At 36.0% G+C, this 25230-nt stretch overlaps 5 protein-coding genes across 5 annotated transcripts; 3 read left to right on the top strand and 2 right to left on the bottom strand.

Annotated features, from left to right (window-relative positions):
* The first annotated feature begins 481 nt into the window (after positions 1-481).
* On the top strand, positions 482-1396 carry LOC110420310 (TCP family transcription factor). The gene has a single exon (XM_021433579.2). It carries the CDS (start codon positions 579-581, stop codon positions 1221-1223), a length of 645 nt encoding a protein of 214 aa, XP_021289254.1. The 5' UTR covers positions 482-578; the 3' UTR covers positions 1224-1396.
* Positions 1397-1901: 505 nt separating this feature from the next.
* On the bottom strand, positions 1902-6515 carry LOC110420309 (Cysteine proteinases superfamily protein). Its single transcript, XM_021433577.2, has 11 exons — positions 6354-6515; positions 4680-5054; positions 4424-4587; positions 4214-4287; positions 4011-4065; positions 3821-3895; positions 3640-3713; positions 3498-3546; positions 2960-3044; positions 2590-2646; positions 1902-2215 (listed from the first exon to the last, which is right to left on the bottom strand). Exons 2-11 carry the CDS (start codon positions 5002-5004, stop codon positions 2160-2162), a joined length of 1014 nt encoding a protein of 337 aa, XP_021289252.1. The 5' UTR covers positions 5005-5054; positions 6354-6515; the 3' UTR covers positions 1902-2159.
* A 951-nt stretch (positions 6516-7466) lies between these two features.
* Positions 7467-11709, bottom strand: LOC110420479 (serine/threonine-protein kinase PCRK1-like). Its single transcript, XM_021433804.2, has 5 exons — positions 11308-11709; positions 10303-10787; positions 9382-9642; positions 8972-9094; positions 7467-8454 (listed from the first exon to the last, which is right to left on the bottom strand). Exons 2-5 carry the CDS (start codon positions 10681-10683, stop codon positions 7945-7947), a joined length of 1275 nt encoding a protein of 424 aa, XP_021289479.1. The 5' UTR covers positions 10684-10787; positions 11308-11709; the 3' UTR covers positions 7467-7944.
* Positions 11710-12503: 794 nt separating this feature from the next.
* On the top strand, positions 12504-21550 carry NAP12 (non-intrinsic ABC protein 12). The gene is made up of 14 exons (XM_021433649.1): positions 12504-13082; positions 13202-13278; positions 13816-14091; positions 15049-15112; positions 15214-15360; positions 15517-15551; positions 16136-16209; positions 16508-17412; positions 18014-18310; positions 18960-19433; positions 19934-20082; positions 20256-20545; positions 20643-20776; positions 20918-21550. The coding sequence occupies exons 1-14, from the start codon at positions 12868-12870 to the stop codon at positions 21072-21074; spliced, it is 3294 nt and encodes a 1097-aa protein (XP_021289324.1). The 5' UTR covers positions 12504-12867; the 3' UTR covers positions 21075-21550.
* A 982-nt stretch (positions 21551-22532) lies between these two features.
* On the top strand, positions 22533-25107 carry LOC110420117 (Translin family protein). The gene is made up of 7 exons (XM_021433297.2): positions 22533-22953; positions 23037-23133; positions 23228-23343; positions 23438-23482; positions 23913-23938; positions 24235-24370; positions 24470-25107. Exons 1-7 carry the CDS (start codon positions 22584-22586, stop codon positions 24580-24582), a joined length of 903 nt encoding a protein of 300 aa, XP_021288972.1. The 5' UTR covers positions 22533-22583; the 3' UTR covers positions 24583-25107.
* Positions 25108-25230: the final 123 nt, after the last annotated feature.

Below are 25230 nucleotides of genomic sequence, written 5' to 3'. Positions count from 1 at the left end.
GAAGAATACAAATTTATATAAATTTTCTTAAATAATTAATGATGTTTAAAATCATTATATTTAAATTTATCAATAAAAGTTATTTATTGAATAATAAAAATATTTTCAAATTTTGAATAATAGGTGTTACAAGTGAGGAAAGAAAATCCAATTTCCTAGAAAAAATGCTCCAAAAATAAATCAAGGCCCAAAATCACGCTCCAATTATTGTAACCCAAGCAAAAATTTTGGTAAAGGATACATCAGACTTATGCATCAATCTAAATCCATGCACCAAAAGTGGGATCCACCCATACATCAACTTAAGAGGGACCCACCAGCCACACCCAAACTAGGAAAGGGGACCGTCCTAACCATATTAGTGGACCCCACATCACAAACGTGGATGTAACCCCAGCTCGACACGTCACCTGAACCCTCACGTCAAGACAAATCCCACCCCTCGATCCCTTTCCCCGCCACCTTTAAAAGAGACACCGCTTTCCTCTCTGTGGGGTCCGTAGCATCCCACACCGCCAAACACGCCAAAAAGGTTCCGAACCCAAATAAGCTCCTTAAAACCCTAGCCTCAACCCTCCATGGGCTCTGAAATGGCGCTTCACAAATTCTCCACCGCCAACCACAACCACCAGAACTCGAACATTAACTCGGTGGTCTCTGATGAGTCGACTCCCAAGACCCAACTCGCTCTCCCTACTCGGAAACCCGTTTCTTCGCTTTCTAAAGACCGCCACACCAAAGTGAATGGTCGTGGCCGCCGTGTTCGGATGCCGGCCCTTTGTGCAGCCCGGATCTTCCAGCTGACGCGAGAACTCGGCCACCGCTCCGACGGTGAGACCATCGAGTGGCTACTCCGTCAAGCTGAGCCTTCTATCATTGCCGCTACCGGGTCGGGCACCGTCCCTGCAGCTCATGAAATCTCTTGCCCCGCCGGGCCCACGACGACTTCCGCGTCTCCGCCTTCTGTGTCGTGTCAGGTACACCCAGTAGGGGTTGGCAGCGGCAGCGTAGTGGCAGGGATGTATACCATGACGGCGCCACCGCCGAATTGTCGGTTGGACTTGTGCCAACCAGTAGGGTTTCAGTATTCAGCTGTAGGAAGAAGTGGGTATCAACATATGCCATTTACGGCGTTGTTGTTGCAGCCAACGACGGCGGCAGAGGAGGTGGAGGAGAGGCAGCAGGTGGAAGACGAGGAAGAAGAGATTAGGCATCATGAATAGAGACGGGAAAGTACAGCTATATATATATATATATAATCTGTATAATTGGGTAGTATTTTTTATTTTCTTAGTCTAGATTGCAGAACTTGAAGTGATGGATCTTGGAACTTAGAAATGCCTTCTTTTCTTCCTTGTAAATTCTTCAGGAATGGAAATTAAATATTTCTCTTTAATTTTTTGAGTTAAATTCTTTTTCTTTTTTCGGCATTGTAGAGTGAAGTAGGTTCTGGGTTTTGGTTGAGTGGACCAAGAAACAATGAGAATCAAAAGAACTGCTGAAATGGACGAAATGGACCCACGATTCATCTATTCATGACATGTAAGTTTGCAGGAGAATAAAAATGGCAGACAATTTTTAATTCTTAAAAGAAGCTGCAGCAGGTCTCCTCTGAAGACTGACCCACCTTGTTCAAATTTCAAAAATTCAGTCCTTCTGATACAGTAAGAACTGTTTCCAGGCTCATATCCAACGGTCGGTTGGTCACACTTGATTCTTGACCAATTCAAACTTCAGACACAAACATCTATTTTAATCTTTCCCTTTGAAAGATATAGTGTCTGGCTGAGCAGAATGCAATGTACTGCATTATGCCACTGAAAACAAAACCAGAGTTCTCAATACTGAGATTGATTATGTTTGAATCAATAAAGAATTATGCATGAACAACAGTACACTCCTGTTGGAATTCTTTCATGTATGCAAAATTTGAGCTGTGAATATTCGTAACATTCAAGGGCAGGCCAGAAGTATCATAATGCCTTCTTCCTTTTATGTTCTTTTTAAAATATAAAGTACTAGTAGATACTATATTGCTGTGAAAGCAAACATTATTATGATGGTTCAAAGGGGACTCGGTGTGTCTTTCGAGCGATTGAACAGCTTGGGCAAGTCCACAGCAACAATAATGGTGAAAGCTTGGCTCGTCCTTATATGTGTTAGTTCCCAAAAATCCGCCACTTTTTCTTCCTTGGAACCTCAACTGAGGGGAGATCTAGAATCAAGAACAAAGCAAAATGCAAAACAAAACGATGATATTAGAGGAATGATGGACATGGTAAAGCATTGAACTATGACACATGCAATTCCATTTTAAGTTGGAAAGCAGACGACATTGTAGGCTTCCCAATAGTCCTATCAAGGTTATTCACACAACCAAATAGGTCCGAAACCTCGGTTCACATACCGCGAGAAGCTTAGCTAAGCATTCTCCCTTGTATTTGAAAGAATAAGTCAATAAAATTAGCTCTTTTTGCTGCTCAGTGACCAGGACTTTGAGAATATTTCTGCTACTACTATTTGTGCTCAAATAAAATATAAATTATTCAGTGCAAGCTTAAAAAAAAGAGGAAAATGTAATATAGTCACCTCCTTGTAAGTAGATTGAGTTGTAGTGAACTTCGGCCCAAAAACTCAAGAAAATGACTGTATTAGAACACACAACATCTCAAAAGGCTTAGCATATACGAGAGCAAAGTAAAAAAGAAAAAAAGCTTCGATGTTGTTATATCTCTACTTGTGTTTTTTGCTTCTTTCACAAAAAGTGCAGATGGATACAAAAGCAAACTATACTTTACAAAGAAATTAACAATAAAAGGTATTTACCTTGAGGCTTTCATTGGACGACAAAAGATAATTATCTTAGTTTTATATGAAATAACAAATCTCCAAAACACAACCAGAAGAAAATCAAAGAAGATGTAGGCTTGCAGCAGAAGCAAAAGGACTGAAATTTTACCTCCTTTTGACTTCTGAAAGTTAGGAAGAATCTCAATGTAACAAGTGTCCTTAAAGGAAGTTATAACAAAAATTCTTACGCCATACTGCAAAAAAGGAATGTTGCTAGTATTAGACATTAAAAATGCATGGATACCCAATCGTACGCAAATGAAAGAAAAAGAGGGTGAGAGCTGCAGCACATTGGGGGTTGGAGGAGACAGAACTCTGCCACATAGCTAAAACACATGTATCATGATATTCGCACTTTATTTCTTTGTTTGTTCAGAAAGTGAATGAAAATATTCTTAGAATTAAATTCAGGCAATGAGAATATATACTAAAACATGTAGGTGTAAAATTAGGGGACATCCAATACAAGAAAAGAACTGATAAATGAAACAGAAGGCAACAACTAGTTGCATATAAAATTTATGGTAAATTGGTAAATTTTGTTTTGCTAAGTCAAAAGGTAAATTAATAAAACTAAAATTTTTCAGTCACAACCCAATTTTCTATCAAAAGGAAGGTGTTCACTAATTATAAATTTAAACACATACCGAGTCTGCAGCCGCCTGCAATGTAACATGATCACCCCACTCGCCACTCCTGGTACCATTCGTAAAGGGTATTAACATGGCCATTCTTTGACCAAAAGCTTGAATGAGCATAAACAAGAAAAGTAGATAATTTAAGTATTACTTTGACATCTTCTTCAAATAGTCAGCATATTCCATGGGAACATATCCTTCATATGTCTCTGGGTGAGATTTAAGCTGGCAAAACAAGCCATTACAGTAAAAGCTACATCAGGATCAATTTATATGCCTTGATAAACAACTTTTATGTTAAGACAGCAAAAATTGAATTCAGGACAACAAACCTGATTCACAACTTGTCGTCTCACATATTTGTGATTATCAGGTGTGTGATATAACTGATCTGACAGTGCACGGAACTGGAAAGGAAAAATTGACCACAAATATTATTCCAGAAATGCACAGGTCAAACCACAAACTGAGATAATTACCAAGCCTAAATGACTCAATATGGGGATAGATTATAAGAAAAACCTGACAGTTACCGTCTCCTTGAACCTTGAGCTCAACAAAACCATATGTCTGCAATCTATTTAGGAAAAAAAAAAATCTAGCATCAACCTTGCTTAGCTGATTTAACCAAATCAGCAAGCCAGCCAACAACCCCCTCCCTCCCAAAAAATAAAAAAAAAAACGGAAAATCCTTGATACACTTCTTATCCACATACGATTAATACCTGTTCAACAACCTTTCATGATCTGACATTGCTTCATCAATTGATGGTATTTCTCCGTTGATTCTAGGGACATGCTGCACAGAACAGATTTAAATGTATCAGAAGAAAATGGCTCGTATGAATCAACTAACAATTTTAACTCCAAATAAGAGGATAACAAATATGGATAATTGGATATAAAATGACGACATTTTTATAAGGTAAACTTACAGGAATAGGAATCATTTGATTCAACCTCTTGCCTACTTCATCATCATCTAGTAAATAACCATCAGTCAGCTCCAGAGAGCAGGAAAAATCCTCTGAATCACTGGGGCTAGAGCATGAACTAAGTGGCACCAAATCACCAGATCCATCCTGGGCATATTCATAGCCTGCGCATTGTGGCAAAATAGAATCTAAATAATAATAAGCAGAAATATACCATGGAAGTGAAATACAAATGCAAGGAAAACATTCTGTGCACCTGAATAATAATAGTCCCCTGTTGATGAACTATGCCAATCATGAGGTTCACTGTAAGATTGCAACTGCTGTTCTCCAGAATGAAAAGATTGAGAAGCTTCTGACACCGCTAGATGTGAGAATTCTTCCTGAAGGGTACGGGCAATAACCTCATCATTCTCTATCTGGGTGCTTTGTGTATCAGTATGATCTCTAAAATAATGTGCATGATGATATGTGTCACCAGCATCATGTTGTCTTATGTCACTATTATATGCAGAATGATAAAACGGGTCACAGCCCAGAAACCAATGCACGATATCTGAATCTTGTTGATACATAATCATCGACTTCAAGCATATTTTCCACTAAATCATCTCAGTGAACACTTGGCAATCTGTACAAACAATTCTCAATTAGATTTTCATTCACACATAAAAAAGCATTTGAATATCTATATTCATGCATGAAGAAACAAGTCATAAAACTGCAATTACCCTGAAAAACAAAAGGCTCTGCTTCAAGCATCAAATTAAGATACTGCAGCAATATATACTTGCTAGAGGAGGTTAGTTCACTATCCTATTAAAACGACGGAAAATAAAAAATTATTCCTTCCTTGAAATTGACCAGTTGATATATAAGTTGTTCCAGATTTTTCAAGCTATTTCAAAATCAATTATCCATACAGAACCAGCATATGGAACTATTTCATATTAACAATGAAAATGAAATTAATTGCTGTTTGTATTAAAGGTGTGCTACTCTGTCCAAGTGTGTCAAAATAAAACCTTGAAAAAACTAAAAACTAGTTAAAATAGATTCAAATTTGTTCTAAAAAGTTAAAAAGTTTTCTAAATAAACAAATGATGAATTATCAATTTACTTTATTCAATCTAAGGACAATTGCTCCAGCAATATCCTTCCGAAAGTGAGCACCATTTCTTATAAGTTAAGAATCCAGATCACCTTGCTTAAAAAGAAGCCCAAAAAGAGTTGAGAAAAAGGTACCATCTTTTCTGACAAAACCCTAAATTGGAATCAACTTTATCAATAAAAAAAAAAAAAGAAGATGCTAAATTTCCATCCTGACACAGAATAAGATTGTGTTAGATCTAAATGTACTCGAAGAATCATTTCTATTATATCCTAAAACCAACTAAATGAAAACTTCAATTACCAACAGTCAAATTATATAAACTTAATTTCTTTATTTACCCCTATGATCTAAATTCAATTGTAACATATTCTCCACATAGCTTTTATTTCCCCATAAACAAAGAAAATTTAATGGCTAAAACCTCTGTTAATTGTTTAAAAACTCTCTTTTCCATGCAGAGACATAACTTACGTTTCTCCACATAAATTAGTTCTTAGTAATAACCAATACAAAGAACATGGAAATCACAAATCAAAGAAGCTAAATTTCCATAAAAAAAGAACACATTAATTCAAACCAAAAACTTGATATATCCTATCAAACAAAGAAACACCTACAAAGATTCAATGAAAAGGCCAAACTTTAGCATCAAGCAACCTCAAAAATGACAAACAAGAAGGACCCAGAATTTGAAAAAAGAAGATAAAATTTATCAATCAAACCCCAGAAATATATGATCATTCCAAGTCCAATTCAATCAAACGAATTTTTTTAAAAAAAAAAAACCCAAAAACATATGGAATTTAAAGTACTCACCAAACCCAGAAAGTTCGAAACCTAGGTTCCAACAGAAAAAAAAAAAAAAAGCAAGACAGAAAAGCAAACAAGGAACTATTGTGCTTTAATGGAGTACACGAGTGACATAAGATAACGATCAAAACGTTGAAACTTTTTGAAACCCAAAAAAATTTACAAAAAAAGAGACTACCCTTATTTCACGCATTTATATGTAAAATGTTTCCCGCGGACGTCAAAACGACAAGCAAGCCCCTACCAGATTCAACACGGACGGCCTTTTGAACCGTTGGATCCGAAATTCGAGCGGACATGATTTTCTTTTGATTTTAAGCGGCATTTTGTAAAAATCTTTATTAAATGATTCTTCGAATAATTTTGTTTGACTTACAGAGTATGAAATATGAAGCGTTGCTATTCTTTTACTAAACGGCAGATTACGAGATCCACGGCTGAGATTGCGTGATTTTGGTCCTGATTGGGTGCTGTGAAAATGACGGTTCTGACCTTTACCTTGAAAATAAATTTTAATAAATCCGCCATCATCCGAGAATTCAATTAGCGACCAATATGGACCAAACAGTCCAAGTCGCCATTTGCATTTAATTTAATAAAATTTAACGGATGCAAAAAAATTGCAGCAATTATACTCCATTAATTTTTTAAAAAAATTTAAATTATGCTTCATGGTATTTTTTATTTAATAGAATTAAAAATTTGCCGCCACCAAAAAGATTTATTATTTATTTAATTTTCGATCAAGATTTTTATAGGGTACGCAGGGCGGCCCTGAAATTGATGGTGGGCCAAAGGCCGCAACAAACACGTGGCAGCAAATGACTAATGACCGTCCAAAGATTTGTTATTGTCCAAAAAACAGTGCACGTGGCAGTGACATAGACATTGTGGTACTACTAAGGAACATATTCATGGCTGAGATCAATTTTATTTCATGAAATTCAAAATGTCTGTTTGATTATGATTTTAATATGACATTCTGTTTTGTACACATAGCCAAGGGTTACTTTTAATGAGACAAAAGGGTTAATCCAATTTTCTAACATATGATATGGAGGCCCTTAACATGCTATGAAAAGGCATGCACCATTGAATCTTGTCAAGTGTCAACAAAGATAGGAAAAACCAAATATATTATGTTATTTTCAGAAAGCTTGCATGGGATGGTGATCCTAAATGGAGGAAATGACATCATAAAATCCAAGAAGAAAAAAAAGAAAAAAAAAGGGTAAAAAGAACCACTCAATCCATTTTCAGGTACAACACCCAAATTCTACATCTATAAGCATCTTCCTCTGAGCACCATTAATAGCCTCTTGTTACCAAAATGAGAATGTTCAATGGTTCCCATCAGAAGTTGCAGTATCTGAAGGTTTTCACATCTATGATCAGAGAGTAGCTTTATACATATTGACAAAGGAGAAAATTTCATGACAATATTCCCTATGTATAATTTGTGTGGGAAATTTGATTGCATTGCTCAGTCAAGATCATGCTAAAAACCCTTCAAAGCTCTGTGAGGTTTGTTCGAGTTATATCTAACCACCTGAGATGGCTGCAGGTCTGGTTCGCTTAAACCTTGACGTCACTGCTGTTAACATGTTCTTACAATCTTTGGAGTCCACGGCCACACAAACTTTTCACCACTTCTGAAATCTATAATCCTTCTTTTATGTTTTCTTCCAGCTTCCCTGGAGGTTTCCACAGATGGCAAAGTCTTCAATAGTGGTTCAGGACTTCCCGATCCTGCTGATGCCTCTACAACCCGATTCACCATTTCTAACACCTCACTCATCTTAGGGCGTGACTTTGGATTTCTGACTAAGCATCGGTTGGCCACAATTGCAAGCCTTTGGGCAGACTTGAGTTGGCATTTACCTTTCAGTCTTGGGTCCAATATAAACTGGAATTTCTTCGCATCAGATAGGTATGGCTTTACCCATTCCAAGAGCTTTTGCTCATTCTTTGGGCGGTTTTTGTCTAAAGGGCGCCTACCAGTAATGAGTTCGTAGAGGAAGACCCCATAGCTCCACACATCAATCTTGGATGTGAGACGTCCGGTCTGGATGTATTCAGGAGCAGCATATCCCATTGTTCCAACGACCTGGAGATCACCAGTTTGATGCTTGTAAATAGGTTGATAAGTAGATAGGGGAAATGTTACTCTTGACTCTATAACAATCAATTTTCACTGCATAAACTGAATTTTAAACACCTAACAAGAAACAAAAACCATTTCTTTCTTATATAATTTGAATAAACATTGTAGAGTTTTCATTGAGAACCTAAGGGCAAGTTCCACAATCCTACAAGGTTTAAGCTGTCCATTTGTTTCAAATATCTTTTCAAGGCAAATCCAACAGCATGAATAGAATAATTACATTGAAATGAATCATTGATCAAAAAGACATTTGGGTCAATGACATCAAGGACCTATTTGGACATTTGGGTCATGAGACTTAGAAACTTTTGGAGGTTTTTACCAGTAAGATACCTACTAAAGAAGATAAGAAAATTCCACTACCATGTGAACCTTGGTTTACATTACTAGAGGAATAAAGATGAGCTGTGACTAAAGGGATAGCTTCAAGTAATAGGTTGGTCAAATAGCCTGAACATACCGCTGTTGAGACATGAGTTAATCCTTCTGACGGGCCCAATCTGGCTAATCCAAAGTCTGATAGCTTGGCATTCCATTGCTCATCCAGAAGGATATTAGAAGACTTAAAATCCCTGAAGATGATCTGTAGTCAAATATGATAAAGAAAACCTAGATAAGTATCATCCAAAATAATCTGAAAAAAATTTAATAATTACTGGTTGTACCAACAATGAGCTTAGAACCTCAACTCCGGTTCCCCTTAATCCTTTTTTTCCCTTGGAAGGGAATTTTAGTGGAAAGAAAAGAATAATGTAGGAGAAGAAAATATGTAAAATACACAAAATATCATGCAAAAGCTCAGTGCATTGGAAAGAAACAGGTGGAAAAGCAATTTATATCTGAAATGGAAACTTAATTGTAGCATTATACCTGGAAATCCATTCCTTCATGTAGGTATGCTAAGCCACGAGCAGCATCTTGGGCTATTTTCAATCTCATTTCCCAGGAAAGAGTTGACTCTGACCGAACAGATAAATAGTTTTCCACACTTCCATTGGGCATATACTCATATATCAAAAGCCTTTGGATACCTCTTTCATCATCTTCAGCACAGTAGCCCAGTAGCTTTACAAGATTTGGATGCTCAACCACCCCAAGGACATTCACTTCTGTCACCCACTCCTTGTGCCCCTATTGATTAATAGTGGGGATGCCAAGGTTATAAAAGTTAGTTCTCAGCTCAATGTCACAGAAGACATCTTTTTTTTTATTATTATTTGAAAAGTCACAGGAGCCATCTTATTTCAGTATTTTGCATTTAAGCATCATAAGCATTAGATAGAGCCAACAGAAGGGGAACAAGAACATCCATATGCAGCATCACCAACAGCAGAGCAAATTCAAACAGGATTTCTGGAGAAATATACACTTTTCCTAATCTTTGTGTAATATCATTACCAAAAAACTGTATCAGTTTTTATTTGAACTTAGTCAAATTCATTGAGTGATTAAAACTTCCAGCTCCACCTGATACTTGTTAGAGAATTTATTTCCGCTAAATTTTGTTACTAGAATGTTCCAGGCCAGCAAATTTAATTCATATAGATTTAAATAAACCATGCAGATTTTTGTGAATATGCAAGATCACTATAGTATAAATGACTTGGATGGAACCTAATTTTGCATAGGATCCAGACACATGAATATGCATATGATATCAAAATGTTCTCCATTACAACAACTGAGAATATCAATGATCTTTACCTATGACTTTTTAAAAAGATAAATGAAAGAAGGTAACTTAATTCAGAAGAGAAAATTTCAATATGTTGACATGTCAAGAAGCCTTGCCTGCAACCCCCTTTTACCGAGCTGTTTTACTGCTACTTCAATCTTTTGACATGAATCATCAGGACTCTTGAGAAACCCCTTGTACACACAACCAAATCCACCCTCTCCAATCACGACAGAGCGGCTAAAGTTCCTGGTGGCAGATTTAAGTTCAGAAACTGTGAACACTCTTAGATTGCTAGGTCTCTGAGACATGCTAGGAAAAGAGGACCTCCCCATGGACTCATTGCTGACTCCTGAGACATTCTGAGAGTTTAATTCAGACCCAGATCGCCCTATTTCACGATCAGTGAATATAGAATTCATAGACCGAGTTGAAATTGATTTGGGGGTCTTTGATTCATCTTTTTTATCCCAACTGGGGAATATAAAACACTTCATAGCTCTCAAAGAATTGAAACACAGTAAATTCCACAGTACAGATCCAGATCCGAAGAAAGAGATAAGAAGATATGATGAAGCAAAACAAAGACTACCTACAACACCTGCAAAGTCAAGAGCTATATATTAGTAGAAAGCTTGTTTCTGCAGGAATATTATGACGCTATAAGTTAAAAGACCAGGGAAGTCAAAGTTAATATCTTTGCATGCCAATAAGAAAAAAACATACCATGAGCAACAAATTCCAAGGAAAGCTCAAATTCACATTTTAAGTCATGGTGAAGAAATGAAAATGCAAGAGTTTACAGCCAACTGGATTAAACAAATTAATTTAGAACCTATCGTTTCCAAAACTATATCATACACAGTGAAAAGGCAAAAGAAAGCAAAAAGGTACTAAATTCTACTAATCACTCCAAGGAATCCAACATCTTAGTTTTACAGATATCATCAATTTTCTGAGCAACCCAGTTTCCAAAAACTGCCTTCTTGGATCACAATCCACAAGTCAAGAACACAAAAGCAAAACCCACAAATTCCCGCCCCTTATTTCATAACAAAATTATTTCTAAAAGCCAAAATCTGATTATAAGCCAAAAACGACGAAAATTGTCTTAAGCTTACCTTTAATTTTCTTGGATGGAAATGCAGAAATATGGCTACTCAACTTGAATTAGCTTCAAAATTCTTAACGAATTTTAAGAGAAACCCATTAGTCCAGTGCCCCCAAAAGACCTCAAAATGCTTGGAATTTTGATGAACAGTGTTCAACTGTAAAGAGGAAGTCTGAACACGGCAGCTCACCAGCTGGGGCAACAAGTCATCTCACCAACCAAAATTTTAGTAAAAAAGGAGAAAAAAAAGCACAAAAGGATATGCTGCATAACAATGAATAAGAACATAAATCTACTTCAATTTTTTGAAGAGATGCTAATTATGTGTGAACGGGTACTTTGAAAATGAGAGACAAAACAACAGACAGAAAAGAGTGTGCTGCTTTAGCGTTTATTAAGGAGAGTAGAAAAGTCTTGTTCCGTGATGCTCACGATGGATGTGGAGTCCTCCAAAGTCAAGGTGGTCTGAAATACGAATCGTTGGAACCATTAAGTACATTATCTCTTTGTTTACACCCTTTTACATCCTTTTATGATTGAATGGATGAACCCCATTGCTGCGGATATTTGCAACATCCATAAATATTTAATCTTTACCCAAAAATGTTGATATAAACACCATAAATATTTAGACTTGTTTCTGAATTATTTAAAGTTCAACACTTTTAGGATGTAGTGATATAATATATACTATTTTTAAGCTATATACCTTGCTAGTTGTCACTAATTGTTACTATCTGACATCCAATGTTTTTCAGTTGTGCTGGGGCACAGGAGATTGAAAGGGCCAACATGGCGCAGCAACATCGAAACATTGATCCGTAAAGTCACTGTTGTTGTTACTAGTGTTAAGTTCTTTGGGTTAAAACAATTGGGTACAGAGGTTGTTTAGTTGGAAAATCAAAACAAGATCCGTGGTTCACAAATATCACTTGGTGGCGTGCCGAGATTAAATGAACCTCTACTGTTGAGTTGAGTTGAATCCAAGCCTCCTTGTCCTTGGTACAGTGTCTGTGTCTTTAACGAGGAAAGGTAAAGGTATGTTTAAATTGGCTTAGCAGATTAACCGTTTGATGTAAGTTGTAAATGATCTGTTAACTGCAAACGTGAAACGTACACTTAGGAAGTGTTAGTTATTTCGCGAGCCATGCACAGCGCACATAGTTTCACCTTCAATGTAGCCACCCATTTCTCCCCGCCATTTCTTCATCCCAAAACCAAGGGCCTCCTTCCAAAGCCAAAGACACATTCACTCAACCCTTTTGACCGAAAAATCTTTTGTTTTTCTCTCAAGGGTCTACAGCTCTCTAATCTTCCCTGTCGTCAATTCATAGTTGGTCTGCAAAATTTCAACTACCCCATTTCCAAGTTTTTATTTTTATTTTTTGGTTTTGGCCCATGAATGTTCATGGTCTTGTTTTATTTGAAAGTTGGATAAAAACTCAGGACCATGAAAGATTAAGGCAGCTTAACAGTGATGACGCCATGGTTAATTCACAGAATGCAATTATAGTTAGTTTTTTTATGTTTTTCCTAGGATTTGTGAGTTCTAGAGCTTCAGCTGATCATCATGAGAGAAGTTAGACCCCATACTTTGCTTTTTCTTCTTGTTGTTTTAAGTTTGTTTCCTTTTGCACTCTCTGTGGATGGGGATGATTACAGTCAAACGAAAAACCCTGCCTATCTTCCCCTTGTAACGGACCTTATCTATAGAAGGCTTTCGAATCTTACTGTTACATTAAGCAATGATGTTAGTCATAATTTGGGCTTCTGCATAAAGAATGCGTAAGTAATTTAAAATTTTCTGCTGTTTTCTCTCTGTATCATGCACGTCACTCTTCATTTTTTTTTTTTATTCCTAGAGGAATTTTTGTAACTGGTGAATGCATGTTCTTCCTTTTCAGGAAAGCTGACTGGAATGGAGCTTTTAATTTTTCTAGAAATTTTAATTTCTTGACTAATTGTGTCAAGAAGACAAAAGGTATGAATCTTTAGCCAATTCAAATGGTATATTTATTCGAACTGGTGACATCCCTGATGATTCAGAATTTTTGCTTTTATGTCTACTGAAAAATTGTGATTTAATATGTACTCATAATTGATACTTGCATTATCCTAAGGAATAAGAGGATTTTTTTTTAAACTTCTATAAATTGAGGAAATTTGAAAAATAAAAACAAGAAGACCATGACTCAAGCACACCAATAGCACGAGGAGATGCTGTTAAATAATAACTCTATTATTGTAAATGAGATAAATCAGATGATACTTTTGTCTTTTTTTCAATTCTACTGTTGGCATGAAATGGTTTGGGCAATTTAGGCATCAGTTTGATGAATTCAGCAAACTTAAAAGTGATAAATGAAGTAAATGGGTGATAAAATTAATAGTCTGAGCCATCTGATGGCAGTATCTACCATTATTCAAGTTTTTCTGTTGTAGTTTTTTTTCCATTCTTCCAATGTATTATCATATTTGTCACCAAGGACCTGATGATGAATGTGGTATAATTTAACAGGAGATCTCACCCATCGACTATGTACAGCAGCAGAAATAAAATTTTACTTCAGTAGTTTATTTGCAAAGGGGACTGAAACTATCAATTATGTAAAACCTAACAAGAACTGCAATTTGACAACTTGGGTCTCTGGATGTGAACCGGGATGGGGTTGCTATGCTGACCAAAACCAGCGTTTTGAACTCAAAAATTCAACTTACATGCCAACCAGGACTCAAAACTGTCAACCATGTTGTGAAGGATTCTTTTGCCCTAGGGGTCTTGCTTGCATGATAGGTACGTACTTTATAATAAATCAATTACAATTTTTAGGCACATAATTGGTTCTTCTCTTTCTTCTACTCTGTGTGGTTGATTGCTTTCTGTTTTCTCTGGTGGTAATCACAAAGTGCAAAAGGAAATCCTGCTCTATTCATTTTTTCTCTGTTAGAAAAGAAGTTTGCACACTTTAATTGTACAAAATAAGTGGCTTAGGTAATGGAAAGACTATTTTTTAAAAATAGCAGAGCTAAATATCTACATAATGTGGTCTTGACTGATTTCACAGCATGGCAAAATAGTGATGGAAAAGGCATATGGATGTATGGGGTGGGTTACCAAGTTGGCCATATCTTATTGCATTGGCAGAGGTGCGACACAAACTATTTCCTGTCTGTGTAGAGTCAATAACCACAGGAAAAAGATGTAGAACTCCTAATGATAGTTGAATCATGATATTTCATAGATTCATAAACCCATTTCAGCAATAATTTGGTGAAATTCTTTGCGGTAACATTGCAATCTGTAATGCAAGATTTGGTTTATAGTTTGTTTAATGATACATCTTTCATCGCTGAGCAAATCTTATGTGGTAAATCCATGATAAATCAAAGAGTATGGGTAGGATTCCTTTTACATTCAACAATTGAGAGGATATGGATGGTGTAGCATAAATATTCATACCTTCAAGTTTTGTTATGTGGATAAGTATACCCTGATGCTAGTATTAACTTTTTGGTATGAATCTATTTGTTTGTTGAAAAGAAAAACCAAGCTTGATCCAAAGGAATCTATTTTCCTTTCATCTTGAAGTAATTTAAGGTCATGTAATTAGTTCATATTTGAAAGGCAATGGAATTCTATGATAAAGATAATAATTACTGGTGGAAATTTCAAACTATGGAATTATTTTATTGATAGAAATGGAACTGAATGAAATACATTTATTGTCTTTCATGTTCTTGCAAAATGAAGCATGCCCTTTAGGTTCTTATTGTCCACTTGCAAAGCTGAATACATCATCTGGAGTTTGTGACCCGTAAGTTCATATCCTAGATTGCAAAATTTTCTTTTCTTCTGTTCTCAGTTTCTTATTGTGTACAATAGCCATTAATATTTATTGGTAGAGAAAATTTGCAGATATAATTACCAAATTCCTCCTGGACAGCCGAATCACAGTTGTGGTGGCGCTGATATGTGGGCTGATGTTACAAGTAGTAGTGAGATTTTCTGTTCACCAGGATCATACTGCCCTTCTACCATAGATAGAGTTACTTGCAGTAGTGGGTATTGATTTTTATCCCATAACTCTTAGCATCAACATAATTGTTTGCAGAACCTGTAATATATCTCAGGATACCATATACATGATTTGATGATATTGTGCAAGTACTCCATGCTAGGAATTTATGTTTACTGATAAGTTCTTTGATGATATTTCAGACATTACTGCAGAATGGGTTCCACTTCTCAACTGCGTAAGTTTTCTTTTATCAGTTTGATTTCCTCAAAGCTTGCTTTGAATTCCTCTTTGTTCATATTTCCTTTCAAAGCTTGCAATACATATAGCTTAATGCTATAGAACTCTCAGGGTTATTAGGAAGAAGAATTTATGGAACACTAACAGATAAAATTTAACAATCCATTTTGACTAGTTGACAAAGTTCACCAAAATTATAATAAAAAGGATTAGATGCACTGGCTTAATTGGTCTCTGTGTATTACATCCAATGTATTCAAATTTAAATTCAATGCATGCAAACACTGTTCATGCAGCCTGAGTGAAAATATCGAAATGTTTTAAGTGTGAAATCCCATTGAGTGAAAGTAGCTCGAAAGTAGATTGTTTGAATCACATGATGGAATATTTGTTGCAAATATATGATATGATGAACTAACATAATTATTTGTAACTGCATACCGTTATTCAGTCAATCTTTTCTTGCTCTTAAGGTGTCTTATTTACCATTGCTGCATATGCAGCAAAGTTTTCTCAATGCTCTTAGTTCATTCAAAAAGAATGAATGTCTTCTTTTATGGGATTTTTATGAATAATTTGCAGCTTGCTTCAAGTTAACTACCTGCAATCCAAATACTTCGAACCAGGATATTCACGGTTATGGAATCATGCTTTTTGTAAGTGGTTTACAAACTTGTCATAGACCAATAATTTGATTATTATCATTGAGCTGGCCTCTGTGCCTCATTAATTGGAATACAGGGTTGCTCATCTGCCATGTCTTTCAATTTATATGCATTTTCGATAACTCTTTCAAGCATTCCCCATTAAGCTTATGTCCACTGAAGGATTTCTTCAGCATGCTTATGCAAAATTAAATTGTGTTTTTTTTTTTCTCTCCATTTGATCTATTTTAGCTTTCTTGTTGCTCTAGTTTCAACCAGTTGACTTTTGCACTTTCTGTTGCATAAGTAGGTTGGAATGAGTCTTCTGCTGCTCATTATTTATAATTGCTCTGATCAAGTACTTAGTACTCGGGAAAGAAGACAGGCTAAATCCAGAGAAGCAGCCGCAAGACATGCACGAGAAACTGCACAAGCACGTGAAAGGTGGAAAGCAGCAAAAAATATTGCCAAGAAAGGGGGTTGGCAGCAACAGCTTTCACGGACATTTTCTCGGGCAAAATCGACAAGGAGACAGGAACAGCAGAAGAATTTTGGTCTAGGTAAATCTGTTAAAATTGATACTCATTCGCCACCTATGCCACCTAGGGTATTGGCGCAATCATCTACAGATTCAAAAGCAAAGAAAAAGGAACCAAGCAGCCTCACAAAGATGTTGCATTCCCTTGAGGACCCCAAAAGTCATGAAGGTTTTAATCTGAATATTGGAGACAAAAATATAAAAAAACAAGCACCAAGGGGTAAACAATTGCATACTCAAAGTCAAATTTTTAAGTATGCATATGGTCAAATTGAGAAGGAGAAAGCACAACAGAACAAGAACTTGACCTTCTCAGGAATAATTTCAATGGCTACTGATAATGATATCAGGACCAGGCCTGTGATTGAGATTTCTTTTAAGGATTTAACCCTCACTTTGAAGGGGAAACAGAAACATTTGCTCAGGTGTGTCACTGGGAAACTCATGCCTGGTCGAGTATCTGCAGTTATGGGCCCATCAGGAGCTGGGAAAACTACATTTCTCTCTGCCTTGACAGGAAAAGCCACCGGATGCAATGTGACAGGTTTAATTCTTGTAAATGGAAAAAATGAACCTATCCAATCATATAAGAAAATTATTGGATTTGTGCCACAAGATGATATAGTGCATGGAAACTTGACAGTAGAGGAGAATCTCCGGTTCAGTGCGAGGTGCAGGTATGTGGTCTCAAACTTATCATGTATGCAAGCTAACTGCAATCATCATCACTCATCATTTTAGAAGATTGGTTGGTTAGACAGTTCATCTTTTATCTGGACATCTTTCTGATGGATTTTGAATTATTGAATGTATTCGTGCATTTTATGTAACTTTAAGAAACCCTGCCCTAGTTATAATCAGAAGTTTAATGGTCATAGTCATGTTGCTATTAGTTCTAATTGTTAGGTTTTCTGCAGTTTATGTGCTTCATGGAATAGAGAGTAAAAGAAAAACGTGAAAATCAAGAAGAATTTGTATAAAATCATGAAATAATCACTTGTTAACCGAAGCATGTCATGATAGGAAAGAAACAAGTGTTCTAAACTTCCGACAGACTACTTCACTAAAGGTCAAGTTGTAAAGAACTAGTATTATTTTGCATGCTTTTATGTTGTAATTCCTCCCACCTCTGGCAGAGGGAAGGGGCAATAAATCAGAAATATTGTGTAATCTTAACATCCTTCTAGACCATAATTTATTTTCTTTGTGTTTGATACCTCATGTCCTGTAAGTTTCATTCTGACTTTATTATTTTTGGTGTATGCCATACTACCAAAGGCTATCTGCTGACATGGCAAAACCCGATAAAGTGTTGGTTATTGAAAGGGTTATTGAGTCCTTGGGACTACAGGCAGTTAGGGATTCAGTTGTTGGGACAGTGGAGAAGCGAGGGATCTCTGGAGGCCAGAGAAAACGTGTAAATGTTGGACTAGAGATGGTTATGGAACCTTCTCTATTGATCTTGGATGAGCCTACTACTGGTTTAGACAGTTCATCTTCACAGTTGCTTCTTCGAGCACTTCGACGTGAAGCTCTTGAAGGGGTAAATATCTGCATGGTACTTCATCAACCAAGGTCTGATACTCTCTCTCTTTCTCTCCCAAAAATATCTATGACCTTGACCTATTGCCTCATATGATAAACAAACAAATGAACTATGTTTCTTCCATTTCAGTGGCTGTTAATTTTCCTGTTGTCTTTATTTAACAACTTGACAGTAAACAATCAGATGTTCTATTTAAACTCAAAAATTAGAGAAAGAAAAAATAACCTTTGAATTGGCTGAATTGTTGCAAACCAGGTCCCAAGCAGGTGCTTACTTGAGTTGCATTTTCCCATTAGTTACTTCTCTATTAATTTTAGAGCAAATTGATTCTTTATGATATGATAGTGCATTGCTATCCATGTTGCTGCTCCATTGATAGTTACATCTGGTTGTGGTGTCAAGCTGAGTACTAAATTTTACGCCTTGTCTTTTATTAAAATAAGACAAATTCATCAGTGTGGCTTCTAGAATATTTAAGCACAAGCATTTTGATAGGACTACGCTTGTGTGGAAAAGATAAATTGAAAAAAAGTATGTGTTTGTCTGTTTAGAGCTTCTTGTGTATATCAATGCTTTTGAAGGATGAATTGACTGTAAGATAAATATGGCTGCATCTTGAGCTTGCAATTTGTGTTTTATATTTTTCTTGAGGGTAATTGTTAGTTTCTTCTGATTCAGCTATGCCTTGTTCAAGATGTTTGATGATTTAATTCTTCTAGCGAAAGGTGGTCTCACTGCATATCATGGATCAGTGAAGAAAGTTGAAGAATACTTTGCTGGCATGGGGATCAATGTGCCAGATCGTGTCAATCCTCCGGACCACTTCATTGACATTCTGGAAGGTATTGTGAAGCCAACGGGAGTGACTCGTGAACAGCTTCCTATCAGATGGATGCTACACAATGGCTACCCGATACCCTCAGACATGCTTCAGTTGGCTGATGGACTTACAACACCCTCTGCTGGCTCAAATCCAAGTACTTCTGGTGCTGCAGCTGTTGGCCAATCATTTGCTGGAGAACTGTGGGAGGATGTAAAGTTTAATGTTGAAGTAAAGCGAGACCAGATACAGAATGACTACTCAAAATCTAAGGACTTATCAAACCGGAGAACGCCGGGTATAGCTCGCCAGTATAGATACTTCCTTGGGAGGTATAAGCCAACACCTGTATTCCCATTTCAGAAGCATATAAAACATTTTCTCCTCTACGCTTTGATACCATTAATGGCAAGTAAACTAATTATATACCCAGATAAAAGTAGCTAAATCGTTCACACATTTATGGCAGCTTTGCTAGTGTTTCCAGAAAAGTCTTAATTGTTGCCTAGAGTGAACCTTTTTAGTCTCACATTAGAGCTTGTAACTTACAATTTAAAAGGATAGTATTTTTTGGCACCATAGTATCACAGTAGCACGGTGATCTCCCTCCAGTTGCCTTATCTTGTTCCATAATATATATGAATATTTATCAAGGACCAAATTGTTTGAGCTTAGTCCAGACACCTGCGTGGTAATAACTGTTATTGTAGATTAAACTTCTTCAAGTTTTGACTTTGGAACGGCTGCACTTTCTTTCCTCTCCACCGCTGGGCAAATACATGAACTCTTCAATTTTATTTCCCAAATTACTTATTATATGGCAATATTTCAGGGTTACTAAACAGCGACTACGAGAAGCTCAGATGCAAGCAGTTGATTTAATGATTCTACTACTTGCTGGAGCCTGCTTAGGGACTCTTGCTAAAGTGAATGATGAAACATTTGGGTCCCTTGGCTACACATATACAGTCATTGCTATTTGTAAGTTGAAAAATCAAGCTTGGCTGACATGCTTATGTTATCATTGGGTCATATACTTAGATCAGTATTTGCAGTAGGTTCCATAAACAAGTTGTCAGGGACACAGTGATTCCATGCCTATCATTCTTTATTTCTTTAGTCACTGTATATAGACTTAACCACCTTGTTTGCAGCACTACTATGCAAGATCGCAGCATTGAGATCATTTTCTCTGGATAAATTACAATATCAAAGGGAGAGCGCATCTGGGATCAGCAGTCTAGCTTATTTTCTATCCAAAGATACAGTTGATCATTTTAATACAATCTTCAAACCAGTGGCGTATTTATCCATGTTCTATTTCTTCAGCAATCCTAGATCAACCTTTCAAGATAACTACATTGTCTTGCTCTGCCTTGTTTACTGTGTCACGGGCATGGCGTATATATTGGCCATTTTCCTTGCACCTAGTCTTGCCCAACTGGTATGTACTAAAAGTTACTATTCATCAATTCATAAACTATTAACGTACTTTTTTCTGAATTCTTTTAGCTAATGAGCCTCATTTATTTCTTCTTCAGTGGGCAGTGCTTCTTCCTGTTGTTTTGACTCTAATTGCGAACCAGAATAAAGATAGTGCAATTGTGAAATATTTTGGGAATTTTTGCTACACAAAGTGGGCTCTAGAAGCTTTTGTCATTGCAAATGCTGAAAGGTTAGCTTCTACTAGCTGATTCATTCTTCCTTTCTGTTTTCTTGCCATATATGTTATCCTTGTCTGTAACTGAGCAGTAGTCATAAGCACAAAATCCTTGCCTACTGAGAGCATCCTTCTCCTCATTCTCTTGTTCCTCAGGTACTCAGGAGTGTGGCTAATAACTCGTTGTGGTTCATTGAATCAAAGTGGCTACGATCTTCATGACTGGAATCTTTGTCTAATCATCCTTGTTATCAATGGCATTGTCGCTCGCATCTTGGCCTTTTTCATGCTGGTTACCTTCAGGAAGAAATGAGTTAGGAGAAGTTATATTTTTTTCTTAGATTTTCTTTTGGTGCACAAATCTGTAGTCCATACATTTTGTATCAAAACAAACTCAACATTGAATTATACCACCACTAAAAAAGTGATACAAAATTCCCTCTAAACAACATGGGAATTGATGGCTAGCAGTCAAGGCTCAATCATCTTGGTAGATCAGTTGAAAACATGTAATGTCCATTTCTTGGGCTTTTGTGGTCAACTGAATTGTGTATGCTGTATGACTATTTGTAGGCAAGTTAGAAAACTGACACATTACTACATCATGCTGCCTGTAAACACAAACAGAAAAGAGAAGAGAGGAGAGAATTTCTTCACTAGTTCCCTCACATTATCCACCTTTGTCAGTAACCAATGACCATTCTTGCATCGTGGTTTCATGGTCTGAAATTCTGGTTATGATGGGCTGAGGCTTTATTTTTATGGCAAACCCTTTAACTGACATAATTAGCTGAATTTACAGGTCCTATGATCTGTTCCTTAAACAGATTTCTGAGGAAAAAAAGAGTCAGAAAATTTGTTCAGTTCATTAGTATGGTTACAGTGAACTGTTTGGAGGTGAATGAAAGGCCAGATTCCATTCAAGGAATATGTTATTCACGTATTTAATTCATGTTTAGTAATGTAAAACCGATGATTCCATTCAACGAATATGTTTTTCATGTATTTAGTTCATGTTTAATAATGTAAAACCAACCATTCCATTCAAGGAATATGCTTTTCATGTATTTAATTCATGTTTAATAAAGTAAAACCAATAATTAATAAAGTATTCCGGTATTTAGATCACATTTAAGCTCTTTAAGATTTAAATTAGGTATTATATTTTTAAAAATCTCTTAAACTGTTTAAGAAAATTCAAATAAGTTCTTTTTATTCTATTACATTTAATTAAGTTACTTTATTTTTATTTTTAATTAAATAAAATTTTATAATTAATATTAATTAATTGTCATTAAGTGCTGATATGATATTCATACTACTAAATGATAATATTACTATAATATATCAACATGTTATGTATTATTATGATATGTCATCATACCACAATAATAATATGTGATACAAAGTATTAAGTGGTGTTTTGATTAACAATAATTAATAAATTTTTAATTATAAAAATTTGTTTGATAAAAAAATACAAAAACTTGATTTATCATAATAAAAAATAAAAAGTTATTAAATTTCTTTAATAGTTCAATTATTTTTTAAATAAAATTATGTATTTAAATTACTTATTTAAATATCTATAAATGCAAAAATCATAAGGAAATTATTCTAGAACAGAAAATTGTTTATTTTTTATGGAATAAAACTATTTATTATAAGTATGCAAGAAAATAAAATACTCATGTGCAAAAAACAAAAAAACAAAAAAAAAATTACTTAGGTGTTGGGTGTTTGATGCACCCGGCAAAGAGGACATAAAAAAACAAAACCAAAAAGAAGAAAAAGGTCAAAAAAAAAAAACGCCAATGCAAATATGAAAGCGGCGTTTCGAAACGCTTACTGCTTCACACTCTCTCGCTACTCCATAAACCCTAACCCGACCATTCTTCACCTTGTTCCCGCCATTTCCACTTTTCCTTCACTTCCCTCAGGTGTTTTCAAAAACCTTCCTTTCCGTACCCCTGTGAAGGCCACTCTCTGTTCCACTTCCATGGCCGGCGGTGACTCCGACGCGCCACAAACATCTCCTTCCTTGGAGAAGCAGTTCGAGAAGTTCCGAGTGCAGCTAGAAGACTCTGGAAGCCTACGGGAACGTATACGCGCCGTTGTTTTGGAAATCGAGTCGGCGACTCGACTCATGCAAGCTAGTCTCCTCCTCGTTCACCAATCTAAACCAATACCCGGTAACGTTTCTTCTTTTTCATTTCCCCCTAATTTATTTGATTTTTGAAATATTATCTAAAATTGTTTTTTTATATATAAATAGAGGTTTTAGAGAAGGCAAAGACTCAGATTAATGTGCTAAAGGATCTTTTTAATAAACTTGCTGAAGTTGTTAGGGAATGCCCTGGACAATATTATAGGTGAGATTGAGTTAAGATTTTGATTATTTCCAATTTTACTGTATACAAAAAGTTTTGTGAGTTGGTTTTTTGGTTTGGTGTTTGGTGTGTATAGGTATCATGGGGATTGGAGGAGTGAAACTCAAATGGTAGTTTCGTTGCTTGCTTTTATGCGTTGGTTGGAAACAGGAACTCTTCTTATGCATACTGAAGCTGAGGAAAAACTTGGATGTATGTTTTAGTAATGAATATTTTTCCAGGTTTGTGAGTATTTTTTGTTCTTGTTAATGATCTGTTTAATTGAGAAAATTGGTTGTTCTGGCAGTGAATGATTCGGATTTTGGTTTAGATGTGGAGGACTATCTTGTTGGTAAGTGTTGAAGAAGATGTTGTTGAGTTTTATTATCTAATGGGTTGTAGTGTTATGTCTCTAGTTCTAGGAAGCTTCAATCTTCTTAGACCTGATAAACAGTTCAATTTTCTTTGTTCAAAAGGCAGGGGCATTTTTCCTTTTTTTTTTTTAATTTTTTGTTGAAGAGAAGATCTCCTCATCATACAGGTTGAAAGTTTTATTAAGATACTTTGATGGAATTAAATCAGTCACATATGCTGTTTGCACTTATGAATTCAACTGAAGAGTTGTTGATTGTTGTCGGTTTCTGGTTATTTTTATTCTTTAGTGTTTGAGTCTTTTTGTGCCAGAGACCGGACATGACTATTATTTATTTTTGAACTTGGGGGAGTATTATCTTTCTCCTAGTTGAGTATACTGATCTGGGAACATTTTCTCTATCATGCAGGTATTTGCTTTATGTCCAATGAAATGGTAAGAACTATGTCAGAAGCACGCTGTCTCTTGCTTTTTCCAATTGGCAAATGCATTCTTCCTACTCTATTCTTCACATACATTTTAGTCAGATATTTGGAGAAACTACAGATTAAAGTAAACTCGTGAGAATGTGATCATTTGGAATGAGATATTACGGAAATTGAGCAAGTAGTTGAATGTACCCCTGACCCCACATATGGTGTTTTGGTGGATGTAATTACCAGCCATTGATGTAATTGGGAAATTTTATCATATTGGCTTATCATGTTATTTTCTTGTTTTCGTTTTCACAGCCAAGATATGTGGTGAACCAAGTGACTGCTGGGGACTATGATTGCCCAAGAAAGGTGCTGAAGTTCTTGACAGATCTTCATGCAGCCTTCCGGATGCTTAATCTTCGAAATGATTTCCTGCGCAAGAAGTTTGATAGTAAGCTTAATCTTCTTAATTTGTTCCTTGCTAATCTGGTGTTTTAAGCCAACTTCTTATCATAGATTTAGATTTTGAAATGCTTTCTTATTGTGGCAGGTATGAAGTATGACCTAAGAAGAGTTGAAGAGGTCTATTATGATGTTAAGATTCGAGGATTAGCAGCCAGTGGAGATTCAGTGGAAGATCAAGGAACCCAAGGACAATCATAGGTTGCAAAAGTAGTATTTAACAACTAGTAACTCTTCGATTTTTCTTGACTGCTTGGAAGTGGGTTACTTTCAATCTTCTTTGCAGATGGCAATGCTTGAGAGAGTTTGTGATCCTTCACCGCATGGTTTAAGGCCAAAATTTTGCTAGCTAAACAAGGGAAAGAGGGTTAAATAGTTGTCATGGAAGCATACTTGACAATCCTAGTACTTTTCAGTTTGTCTATTCTATCTTCTGCTCAAGTTAGTCTTTTCTGGTATTCCGTCAAATTAGTTGCTTCTGCCATTGTTAGGTCAGTCTTTATGACTAGGTCTGAAATAGACTGTGATGCCCTGGCCCTGCCTTTCATGGTTAAACTTGGTATCAGGCTCTGCATGATTTAATTTTCGTATGTAATCTTTGTACGGAACTGTCAGTCTGTCACATGAATACTTGATAATGCTCGCAACCTTTTTGCTTAACAATTATTAATCATCGGTGATCGCCGATTACCGTTAGCAGATGATCTCAACCCGTACAGTGGCTTTATCAACCTTACGATTGATAATTGATCGTATTTAAGATGATATTTTCATTGGATACTGAAAACCAATGATTGACTGTGTTTCTCCAAAAGTCTTTCGTGTACCAAACCCATTAAAGAAACATGG

The sequence above is a fragment of the Theobroma umbraticum genome, unplaced genomic scaffold (assembly GCF_002168275.2).
Source record: "Theobroma umbraticum cultivar Fairchild unplaced genomic scaffold, ASM216827v3 scaffold_86.0, whole genome shotgun sequence".
Classification (NCBI taxonomy): Eukaryota; Viridiplantae; Streptophyta; class Magnoliopsida; order Malvales; family Malvaceae; genus Theobroma; species Theobroma umbraticum.
The sequence above is the reverse complement of the archived record's forward strand: the minus strand, read 5'-3'. Positions and strand labels throughout refer to the sequence as shown.